The following is a 12,481-nucleotide window of genomic DNA, read 5'->3' on the forward strand; positions in this document are numbered from 1 at the left end:
AGGGTCCATAAAGGGAAAAGCAGCCAGGACCCATGACAGTCAGAATGGAGTCCTGCTAACTCACTGGTTCTCTTCACCCACCATTATTATCCTCATGTAACAGATTCAGAAACTGTGGCTATTTGCCCAAGGCCACATAGATAATAAATCACAGAACCAGGATCTGAACCCAGAGATTTGATTCCAGAGCTCATGTTCTTAACCAGATGCAATATGCCCCCCTTTACAACACTGTAGCACTTGTACTACTTGTTAAGTGCTATCCTAGATACAGTAAGGGAAGATTAAGGGAAATGCACAGTTTTTGCTCTCAAGGAATATCCAATCTAATTACAAACACTTCTAACTCCTATGGTGTAAAATATACATTGTAACCCTGCCACTTATTTGCCTTGTGATGTTAAGCAATCAGTGTTCCTTTCTGAGTTCATTTGTATAATGGAGGCGGTGAGGGAAAGAGGTGGCCTAGAAGAAGATCTCTGAAGTCCTTCTAACCCTGAAAATCTAGGATCCTCTGATGGCAATTTGGCTCTTTCACAAAAATGTTTCACAAAAATACATTATTTTCCTCTGCAAAATACAAAAGGCTGAAAAATGGCAATATCACATCCAGGGGAAAATGTCTAACTAAGAAAATGAGTGACTATCTACTTTTGAAGGAAGTTACCTGTGACAACTGCAGAGTGGCCCCCTCCTCCTGTGATCCTCCTGACACTCCTGGGATTTTTGAAGGAAGTTACCTGTGACAACTGCAGAGTGGCCCCCTCCTCCTGTGATCCTCCTGACACTCCTGGGTTTACAGAAGTCATTCAGTTGCTGGGGCAACAGCACATCTTCCTTATGGCCGAGGCCAAGTTGCCCATAGCTATTTGCACCCTACGGATGAACAAGCCAAAGATGAAAAAGTTTGGGAACCGCAACTGTCAATGTCTATTTACCTGTCTCTATCTTTCTCACCGTGACGTATCTCTCAGAGCCTACAACAGATGAGATTTCTTAGGCTCATTCTTAAAAAAAAAAATTAGCTCCTTCATGGCAAATACTCACAGCACTGTTTATTCAAATATATAATAACAAGCACCAGAAAACAACATGTAACACCATCTCCTGACCCCTGATCTGTAATACCATTAGTAAGAGACTCACGACCATAATAGTGGAGGAAATTCACGTCCAGGAAAGTTCCTAGGTAGGTACCCTGGCAGGCTGAATTTACTGGGGCAAAGGACAAATGCCCTGCCTCTTGGCCTCCTGCAGCAGCTGAAGAACCCACACTTTTTTCTACCTCAGGCCCTAGAAGGCAAAGCAGCAATGCCAGCCATGGTTGGGGGGGCATGAGTCCTATGAGGTCCTTGGCCTAGCCCAAACCTCTAGAGGTAATAGGGTAAAGTAGCCCTTCCGCTTAGAGTGGCCATGAAAAGAGAGGCCATATCCTAAATCAAGGTTCTTCTGACTGAGAACAAGACAGCCTCTTGAGGAGGGGGGCCTTGTCTTCTCTAGAGAGAGTTCTGAGCCTCGAGTCCTTGGCAGAAGTATCTCATATCTCTCCTTACTCCCTCCCACCACACCCATGTCCCATGCCACCTCACTGCTTTCCCTAGCTGAACTTCAGCCCCTAAAAGAGAACACTATCCAGCACATTTCAAATAAATTATAAATATGGACACAGAATCCAAACAAAGTTCCAGTAGAAGCTGCTCACAGACCCCTACAGGGGCCAGCATGAAGAAAAATGAAGGTCATTCCTTTGTTATCTGTGTCTCTGGAGCTGTGGCCAAAACTGTCTCCCCTTGTCCCTGAGTAATCATGGGGACAGCTCAGGACAGACAGAGTTTCAGACTTAGAAACACTCTCACCCCATCTCCTTTCTTCCCTCCTTAAATCCCTTCCCCAAAATCTGAAAAGAAAAATAATAATAATTCGCTCACTGAAGGACTTTGGAGCATTTGGGAATGTAAATCTTACCCTTCCTTTGTCAAGTGGGAAACTGACCAAAGAGGAAATGACCTGTTAGGCTCATTCTTACCGTCTGTTATATGCAACCCATATTTAGATGGAGGCCCCATCCTCAGAACACCACGATTTCCATATGAGAAGAGTCCTAAGCACCCACAACTCAGCCAGTGATATTCCTCATCTTTCCCTTCTTATGCTCCAGCCCCCACGTATTGCCTTTGGGAGACAGCACAGGGGTTCCTTCTGATAAAAGCTAACTACCTAGGGAAGTTAAGGAAAGAAAAAAATGAGGGAGAAACTGGCATCAAAATGGGAGGGCAACATCCTGGAATTAGTTCTTGTTCCTCCTCCCCACACCCATAATGGGAAAACTGACAACGACTCTGGAATCAAAGTTGGCTAAGGATTATGTGCCTTCAAGCAAGGCACGTCATTATTTCATTTATACAGTGAAAGAGGTTGGCAATGATCTCTAAGGGCCTTTTCAAGTTCAGTGCTATGTGACTCCAAGATTCACATGGTGAGATTCCAGTAAGGGGACAGATTTCCCCTTGACAGGCAATATGTCTATTATTATTATTATCATTATACAAAAAAGGTCCATAATCCCTATCTGAAATGCTTACAGTCAGATGTATTTCAGATTCAGAATTTTACAGCTTTTAGAAAAGTAATACAGTACACATGTCATATATGCTGATGCAAGGTCCAGGGACAGCAGCCCATAAGCAAAACAATAATATTTCTGCATTAAAAAGTACAAATAATCATAAGAAGTAGCCAAATACTATAAAGGGCCTTATGTCCAGTAAGTTTTGGATTTTCAGAGCTTTTTGTATTCAGAATTGAAGATAAGGGATTGTGGACCTGCAGAGAGAATCTTACTAAGATTTCAGAAATCTTTATAATTTATTCAAGTATCTACTCCTAGCTGGTTCTTCCTGGAGATGAGAAGTAAAATATTTTAAACGTATTTGTTTTTGAAGACACCTGAATGAGGAAAGGTAATGTAAAATAATTACAACAAATACATACAGACATACTTACATACATACATACATACATACATACATACATAATCCTTCCCCTTGTAGTCTATTTCACAGCTATCCTGGGCTGCAAGAACTCAAAGATAGAAGAGTAAGCCATAGCAGGGGCATAAGTCCCAGGAGCCCACATGGGGCAATTATTAGCTACCAATTACTGAGTGCTTCTCTCCATACTGTGCATTCACCTTTAATCCTCACAACTAAGAAGGACATTATTACTCCCATTTCACAGAGGAAGAAACTAAAGCTCAGAGAGGTTAAGTAACTTTCCATAGTTACATCTGGATAGGCAAAAAGTCTGATGCCCTGTACCTTTTACTATACCTTACTGTGTCTCTAAGAAAAAATAAAAAAAGAACATACAGTGAACCAGCCCAGAGCTTACCTGGCAGGTGGTTAACTGTATGACCTTATCTAAAATAGCATCCCCATATCACTCATTTTCTGCTTTATTTTTCTTCATGCCACTTCTTGATGTTACATTATATATGTCTACTTGTTTACTGTACACCTCCCCTGCTAGAAACTAAACTCCAGGAGGGCAGGAACTCTGCTTTGCTCACTGCTGTTTCCCCTGCATCTGAAACTGTGCTGGCCCGAAGAAGATGTACATGCATTTATATGGTGAATGAACGTAAGACCCTATGAAAGACTGTCGCTCAGCATGAAGGGGAATATAGAGTATACATGCACAGTATTTCTTGATCAGCCCTGAGATCTCCGTGGCTGTCCCATTACCAGGGGTGCAAGGCTGCTGAACACCTGGGAGAAAAGTAATATGACACATGGGCACTCTGAGGTTCAAATTATGGTACCAATTTTTGTAATGCTGGGAGAGGCCCTAAATCCAGGATAAAGCAAGACGATGGGAAATTTAACACAACCTATTACGACTGTTGTTCGCCATTCTTCCTTACAAACACTCCAGACATATCACACGTGCACATGCATGGATGCGCGCGCGCGCACACACACACACACACACACACCCCTAACAAGGTAACTGTGAACCGAACTTTATTCCCCCAAAATTTACATGTTGAAGCCTTAACCTTTAGTACCTTACTGTATTTGGAGAGAGGGCCTTCAAAGGGGCAATTAAGGTTAAATGAGGTCATAAGGGTGGGGCCCTAATCCAATATAACTGGTGTCCTTAAAAGAAGAGACACCAGGGATGCTAACACACACAGAAAAGGCCATGTGAGGACACAGTGAAAAAAGTCACGTGAGGACACAGTGAGAAGGCGGACATCTGCAAGCCAGAGAGAGGCCTTGGGAGAAACCAAACCTACTCACACCTTGATATTGGCCTTCCAGCCTCTGGAACTGTGAGAAAATAAATTTCTATTGTTTAAGCCTCTGTTGTGTGGTATTTTGTTATGGTAGCCCTAGCCGACCAACACACCCCCACAGTTTCAGATTATGCAGCAGCAAAAACACACCACCAGTTCTCCGAACACAGCAGAAGGGTGTCAACAACCTATTAAACATATTTTACAGACATATTGTTTCAGTACAGACAAGGCCGAATATTAAAGGTTGTTTCTGCCTGATGTTTCCTCTGTCCACACAGACGCCAGTCTCCTGCCTGGAAAAAGCCAGAGACAGCACACATTCAATCCCCAACTCCACCCCCAGCTCCCGGGCCACCTCAAAGACGCCCAGCCAGCCAGACTACCGCAGGCCATGCTCTCCCTCCTGCCAAACTGCAGCACCACATTCAACAAGTGCCGCCTTGTACTGATCATTACTTCTTTTAAAAATGGTCAATTAATACTGATTTTAACAGCAATGCAGGTTATACTTTTGCTCACCCAACACAAGAACTGGAAGTCTCTCACTCATGTGTATTTCACTCATGTGTATTTCCCCAACACCAGCACATGGGTAGGCACACAGATACTCGTTCATTCATTCGTCAACAAGTATTTACTGGGGACCTACAATGTGCCAGACACCAAGAGAGACACTGTGAACAAGACAGGCACAGCACCCAGTCTCACCACACTTACTTTCTAGCCAGAGAGACTGACGTTAATAATAAATTATACACCTCATTAAAACTGTGATACGTGCTATGAAGAAGCACAAGATGCAGCGACTGCTCGTTCCTGTGCATGCTGGTCGGCCACCTGCCACGCTCCTGTGCACGAAACCTCCTGTCTCCCAAACACACATCAAGATGACCCTGTCTCTCCCAATGCTCCCGTCAAACCAACAGCAGCCCAACTCCCCCAAGACAGGCAAGAACCGGTCACAGCAGAGTATCAGCAAATTGGTAGGGTTTGTGCCTTGTACGCAGCCAAACACCGCAGGCCTCACATCCCAAGGATGCGCTCGCCAGGCTGGGACACGGCCTCCCTCCTCCAGGCATCAGGAGGGTGGGGGGCACAGGTGGCCCCATGGGGCTCTGGGACAGGGCGATCCTCTCCACCGAGCCCTTCGCGCTGTCTTCCAGGCGCTATGCAGGCTGGAGGGCTCTCGCGGAACCAGACGCTCTGCCCCAGGCAGGTTCTTCCCGCAGCGCCACAGCCCCTCCGGCTCCGGCCCCGCCAGCCGGCAGGCCCCTAAGTCGACCGCAAAGACCCTTCCCTCCCCGCCCGCTCCTCCCCTGCTCCCAGCTCAGGATCCTCCAACCCAGAGCCCGGCTCGGACCTCGGCCACCCAGCCCCTGAACCGCCCAAGCCGCGGCCAGGAGCTCCCACGTCTCGGCGCCCCTCAGCTGGCCCTGGCTCGGGGGCGGAGTCACGTACCCAGGCGAAGAGCACGGCCGCCGCGGGGGCGGCCTCCGAGGCGCTGGGCTCGCGCTCCATGCGAGGTAGCTCTGCCGGCGCTTCCGGGAGGGACCGCACGAGGGCGGGGCCTGCCAGGGAGGGATGGGCGCGGGAGCCCGGACTCAGGGGCGGGACCGGGATCGCGGATGGGGAGGGCGCGGGGAGGGATCTGTTGTGGGAAGGGGCCCGCGGGCCAGGAGAGGGGGTGCGGACGCGCCCTCGGGCCTTTGGGGACCAGTGGTGGGCGGGGCCGGATGACAAACCCGGAGCCGCCTCCCAGTCAGCCCGCCCCGGCGGCGCTCGCAGCGTCTCCGCCCGCAGCCTCCTGTCGCGCTGGGCCTCTCAGCCTCTCGCTCCTCCCCCTCGTAGTCTTTATTTTTAGTCATAATTTCATGTTTCATGCAGGTGCACTGCGCGCCACAGTTCACAAAGCTCCTTCGTGTTTTTGTCTCCTTGGAGGCCTACGACAGCCCAGAGGGGCTGACAGGGCAGGGATGGCATCACCATTTGCGGGAACAAGAAATGGAGCCTGACGGGTAGGGCAGGGTCCTGCCGGGCATCTCAGGAGCAATTGTCTTGAGCCCGCTTTGATGTGCGTTCGCAAACGTCTGAGGGGGCGCCTTGGGAGGCGAGTGGAGTGGCACGTCGCCAGTGTCGCCCTCTGCACCTGGCACGGAGCGGGAACCCGCGCCTGGCGACGCTGAATGGGGGAGGCTGGTTAGCATGGACTCCTGCCGGGGCAGCCTCGGCACTCCGGGAATGGCCCTGAGCTCATTCTATTAATAGTACTGGACAATCGTCACCCAACGAACATTTCCATATAAAATGGCTTTTCTCAGACAGCGTCGTGTTGCTGGTGGGAGTTAAGTTCAATTTATCTGAAGGAAAATATGGCACTGCGTATCAGGAATACAGAACACATGGGGTCACATTAAAGATGTTCATCCACATTCGATAGCACTTGGCCCCTCTGCTGACACGGACCTCCAGCACTCACCGCCCTTCACGCCTGGGCTTCTGGGAAGTGTGTTAGTGAGCTCTTACACTGTTCTTTCCTGTTCTTTCACTCTATCTACTCTTAGGAATTTCTGCCTGTAAGACCACTTGAGGGCAGCCCTCACCTTTATCTCTCCAACGTGTGGCATCTGGAGAATGTCCATGACCATACCAAGAAAAATGCCAACTTTGGAGAGATAAAACAGCTCTTCATTCTCTAGGGATCTGAATGTGCAGGAGCTATACCATGCTTGCTGACTGTCTTATGAGTGGGCTTTTTTGTGCTGACCATTTCTTGCTAGCATGTGTAACAAGATGTAAATGGGACTCGTCCCCACTCAGTTTTTATCAGGGGAACCCGCCCCCAATATTTCAACATAGGTTCTTTCTATTTTCCACAAGTGTTGGCCAGCTGAGAAATAAAGAGAAAGAGTACAAAGAGAGGAATTTTACAGCTGGGCCACTGGGGGTGACGTCACATATCGGTAGGACCGTGATGCACCCCCCCACCCCCCCACCCCCCACCCCCCCCACCCCCCCACCCCCCCCCCACCCCCCCCACCCCCCCCCCCCCCCCCCCCCCCCGCCAGCTGCAAAACCAGCAGGTTTTTATTAAGGATTTCAAAAGGGGAGGAGGTGTGTGAACAGGGAGTAGGTCACAAAGATCACATGCTTCAAAGGGCAAAAAGGAGAACAAAGGTCAAATGCTTCTGAGGAAACAGGACGAGCAAAATCAGAAACTCCCGATAAGGGTCCAACAAAGATCACAAGGCAAAGGGCAAAAGCAAAGATCACAAGGCAAAGGGCAAAAGCAGAATTACTGATAAGCGTCTATGTTCAGGGGTGCACGTGTTGTCTTGATAAACCTCTTAACAGAAAACAGGGTTCGAGAGCAGAGAACCAGTCAGACCTCAAATTTACCAGGATGGGGTTTTTCCCCACCCTAGTAAGCCTGAGGTTACTGCTGGAGACCAGGGCGTATCTCAGTTCTTATTGCAACCGCATAAGACAGACATTCCCAGAGTGGTCATTTGTAGACCTCCCCCCAGGAATACATTCCTTCCCCAGGGTATTAATTATTAATATTCCTTGCTAGGAAAAGAATTTAGCGGTATCTTCCCTACTTGCATGTCCATTTACAGGCTCTCTGCAAGAAGAAAAATATGGCTCTATTTTGCCCAACCCTATGGGCAGTCAGACCTTATGGTTGTCTTCCCTTGTTCCCTGAAAATCACTGTTATTCTGTTCTTTTTCAAGGTGCACTGATTTCATATTGTTCAAACACATATGTTTTACAATCAATTTGTTCAGTTAACACAATTGTCATAGTGATCCTGAGGTGACGTACATCCTCAGCTTACGAAGACAACAGGATTAAGAGATTAAGGTAAGACAGGTGTAAGAAATTATAAGAGTATTATTTGGGAACGGATAAATGTCCATGAAATCTTCACAATTTATGCTCCTCTGCTACAGCTACAGCCGGTCCCTCCGTTTGGGGTCCCTGACTTCCTGCAACAAGTTTTGGCTGAGCAACAAATGCCGGTTACTCCTATATCATAAAGTAAGGTGCAAGACCACCAAAGCAGGACTGCAAAGCAACTGTCTAAAAACCAGTGTATGACTTTCAGTCTACAAAAAAGGTTGAGAGACCAGAGAAAATTCTAGTAGGATATGTGACCACAATTATCAATGTGGTGTGGGTCTCACCCATCTCATGTCTAAGGAAAGTTAGTTTAGCTGGGTCCCTGAGAGAGCTTGGTATGCATCCGTCCAGATTAGGAGCCAGACAGGCTTCTGTCCAATCTGTTCTGAAAAATACAAGGGCTTGTGGCTGGGTATCTGCTCTAATAGCTGAGCAAAGACAAACTGATGCTTTCGGGAGGTCTTTCACACCCAGAGTTTTTCAAAATAAAAACTGTCCATTTCCCATACATGAACAAACTGGCTGGGGGATGGTCTTAGAACTTGTCCAAGAGAATTTCTGGAAGGGTGAAGTGACACCCACAGGAGAGTCAATCACTAGATTCCTTGAGGGTGAAGGAAATGAATTTAACAGCCCACAGAGATACATTTACCCACATCAAGAAATCCCAAGAAATAAGAAGATAGGAAGGTCTTCCAAAACGCCCACAAGAAAATGTCAGCATGAAATACCAAGTACAGAAAACACTGATGCCAACTCACAACAGTATCAGACCAAAAAGAACTTTTCTCCTCCTTACCTCTCCTCCCCTCTACATCTCCCCAACCCTGGAGGAGTCCCAGGCAGCCTCTACCTCCTGGGATCAAGTGATCCTCCTGCCTCAGCCTCCCAAGTAACTAGGGCTACAGGTGTGAGCCACCTTGCCTGGCCAGGATCATTGTTTTATAGATGAGAAAACTGAGGCTCAAAGAAGTTATTTACTTCAAGGTCAGTTTTCTACTTTTGATAAAGGAAGATTAGCTAGCTGCAAACCTTTTCTCTCACAAAAAAACAACTAGAAAATTTGACAGAAAATATTTTTAAAATCTATTTCAAGTCATTGGAGAGCTATCAAAGCAGCAAGAACTTGAAGGGCCAAGATCTGAAAGCTGAGAGATTATATTTGGCACTACTTTTCTCCTTGAAGCACTTGCTAATTACTAAGCAATGTCTTGGAGGCTAAGAATCTTGGCTGAAATCAACAACCAAGAAGCTGAGCAGTACCTTTAGCAATCTCATAGGGTAGGGATGGGAGGAGGGAATGGTGGACATGAAGAAGGGGACAAAAGTGGGAGTCCAGCGCCCCCAAGGAGAAGCCCTGGTACACACTCATAGTTTTCTCTTGAGATCCCTAAAGGGCTACACCCTAAAAGTCAAGGTGAACTGGAAATAGACCAGCCCTCACAAAGACTGAAGCTCAACTTCTCTTTGGCTCAATCCCTAACTGGAGTAAGACTTTACCAAGCCATTATATACTGCCTACTAGAAGCAAAAATTAATCCCCTCTTGTGGAAGATAAAATCATCCAGAAGCTAAGGGGGAATATCTGTTAAGAGAGTGACTGTATCAATAATTCTTTATATGTGGAAAATGAGGTGGGTTTTTTTGGTTTTGGTTTTTTTTTTTTTTTTTTTTTGCAAAGTCCTCTTGCAGCATAACTTCTCTAATAATCCAGTGTAGTAGACTTAGTGCATTTTACAGATGAGGAGTGTAAACCAAAAATAAAATTCTAAGGCCCCCCAACCATCTGAATGGACTTTCTTCTAGGCCAGGGCACTCTAAAATGTAACCTGAAAGGCTGATTCAGGCCATGACTGGAAGTGGGGGTGACACACATGCCTCTTTATACCTCTCCAGCATTAATATCAACACAGACCTTAAGTCTGATAAGAAAAATTGACAGTCTATTCTCTTGGAAGCCTGCCATCTGGAGGCTTCACCTGCATGATAAAACTGGTCTCCGCAAACTCATACAGCAACCCAGACATTCCTTTCTATTAATTGCCAATCAGAAAAATTTTAAATCTACCTATAATCTGGAAGTCTTCCACCCAACACTTTGAATTATCCCAGCTTTCTGCACTGAGCCAATGTACCTTATAAATATATTTGACTGAAGTCTCATGTCTCCCTAAAATGTATAAAACCAACCTGCACACTGACCACCTTGGGCACATGTTCTCAGGGTCTCCTAAGGGCTGTGTCATGGGCCATGGTCACTCATATTTGGCTCAGAATAAATCTCTTCAAATACTTTAGTGTGTTTGACTCTTTTCGTTGACAGGAACATAACACTGAGACTCTACCAAGAACTCTGAAGAGTGGTTACCAGGTTCCAGATGTGTTTGGCTTCTATCTGATATCCATAGGCTTTTTAAGAAGTATAAGATATAATGGTTTTCCTAAACTAATAAAATTGCTAATATAAGTTTAAATCAATTTTTAACGTATGTTTGGGAAAAAGTAAATATTGGTTGAGAACATAAATTTTGTGTTCATTTATTATCTCACTGAATAACAAACTTGTAAATCATAAATGTATATTACATAGTAAAACAAAGATTAGACCAAAATAGACCATAGTACCTTAAACACTTCCTATGAATTAATATATGGACTCTATCATATATTCCCTTAGAGAATTCAGGATTTTTTTCTTTTTTGAATTTGGAAGCCAACTTAAAAACTAGCAATAACTATGTACATTTTGGTGTGTCATTACTACTTGTATAACTCCAAATGGCAAAATATGTAGGTAAAGAAATGTAGGCATTCTGAAGGTCAGCTTTTGAGTGTCCTTAAAAAGTCATGAGGATATTAACTATGTCTTTGAACAGTGATTCACTGATTAAGAATTATTAACCGGCTGGGCATGGTGGCTCACGCTTGCAATCCCAGCACTTTGGGAGGACAAGGTGGGTAGATCATCTGAGGTCAGAAGTTCAAGACCAGCCTGGCCAACATGGTGAAACCCCATCTCTATTAAAAAAACAAAAATTAGCCGGACATGGTGAAGCACGGCTGCAATCCCAGGTTGCAGCGAGCTGAAATCATGCAACTGCACTCCAGCCTGGGCAATAGAGTGAGACTCTGTCTCAAAAAAAAAAAATATATATATATATATATATATATATATATATATATATGAAGCTTTTAGTTCAATTCTGTTCTCACATTTGGGTAACTATTTACATATTCCTAGGTGCTTTGAAGACATATATTTAAAATGCATGAAAATTCTAAGACTTTCAGGACTCCTGATTTACCAAATATTACAAATACCCAGAGGTGAGAAGAACTGAAATCCATCATTAAAAATTTCCATTGTTTGGCCAGGTGCAGTGGCTCACACCTGTAATTCCACCACTTTGGGAGGTCGAGGCAGGCAGATCATGAGGTCAGGAGATCAAGACCATCCTGGCTAACATGGTGAAACCTCGTCTCTACTAAAAATACAAAAAAATTAGCCAGACGTGGTGGCAGGCGCCTGTAGTTCCAGCTACTCAGGAGGCTGAGGCAGGAGAATGGCGTGAACCCGGGAGGCAGAGCTTGCAGTGAGCCGAGACTGCACCACTGCACTCCCCAGCCTGGGCGACTATATCTTAAAAAAAAAAAAAAAAAAATTTCCATGTTTCTAAAGTTGTGAATTATAAGGCTGTGCCTTTAACATTTATTCTCATGTGCTTTAGTCATACAGTGATTTTAAATAAACATCTTCATTTCAAAATTCAGTAAGTATGATTCTTCACCATTATCAAAGTTGTCAAAATAACCACATATAGTATGCATAATTTGTGTTATATGCTATCTATTTTTTAATTTCTTTTTTTCTACATGTTCTAAGATTTGCTATCTATTATGATTTGCTTACAAAAGATTTCCTTGGAACCAAACTATAAATCAGATCATCAATATTTCAAATAATTCCAGATTAGCTAGCATCTATTTACCATCAAATATACACTTAAGAGTTGATTAGCTATTAAAATGTACAATGTAAAAATTTAAAACAGCATGAATTATTCTCAAAATTATATTTCTTATATAATATGACATGAAATACAAAGTTTTTTAATAATTTATTTTGAGGACAAAGAAGTACTAAAAGATCTAGTAGTCTGTTGAAATAAAACATGTTAAATGGTATATGATTTATTTATGTGAAAAAAAGCCTATTTTTAAGTAGCTGACTAAACATGAAAATGATTGAAAATATGATGTTTAATATACCATTAATGGAA

At 44.7% G+C, this 12,481-nt stretch overlaps 1 protein-coding gene across 6 annotated transcripts in view; it reads right to left on the minus strand.

Annotated features, from left to right (window-relative positions):
- Window positions 1-6,001, minus strand: part of SERGEF (secretion regulating guanine nucleotide exchange factor) — a 233,748-nt gene extending 227,747 nt beyond the window's left edge. For 2 of the 6 annotated variants that reach the window (XM_030918709.1, XM_030918710.1), the window contains exons 1-2: window positions 5,759-6,000; window positions 741-876 (exon numbers count right to left, since the gene is read on the minus strand). In XM_030918709.1, the coding sequence (XP_030774569.1) occupies window positions 741-876; window positions 5,759-5,818 (196 nt within the window). In that variant the 5' untranslated portion in view covers window positions 5,819-6,000. Of the gene's footprint in view, window positions 1-667; window positions 877-5,660 lie in introns of all 6 variants that reach the window. The other 4 variants (XM_010370150.2, XM_010370147.2, XM_010370148.2 and 1 more) reach the window with 4 other exon arrangements.
- Window positions 6,002-12,481: the final 6,480 nt, after the last annotated feature.

This window comes from Rhinopithecus roxellana, chromosome 15, assembly GCF_007565055.1.
Source record: "Rhinopithecus roxellana isolate Shanxi Qingling chromosome 15, ASM756505v1, whole genome shotgun sequence".
Lineage (NCBI taxonomy): Eukaryota > Metazoa > Chordata > Mammalia > Primates > Cercopithecidae > Rhinopithecus > Rhinopithecus roxellana.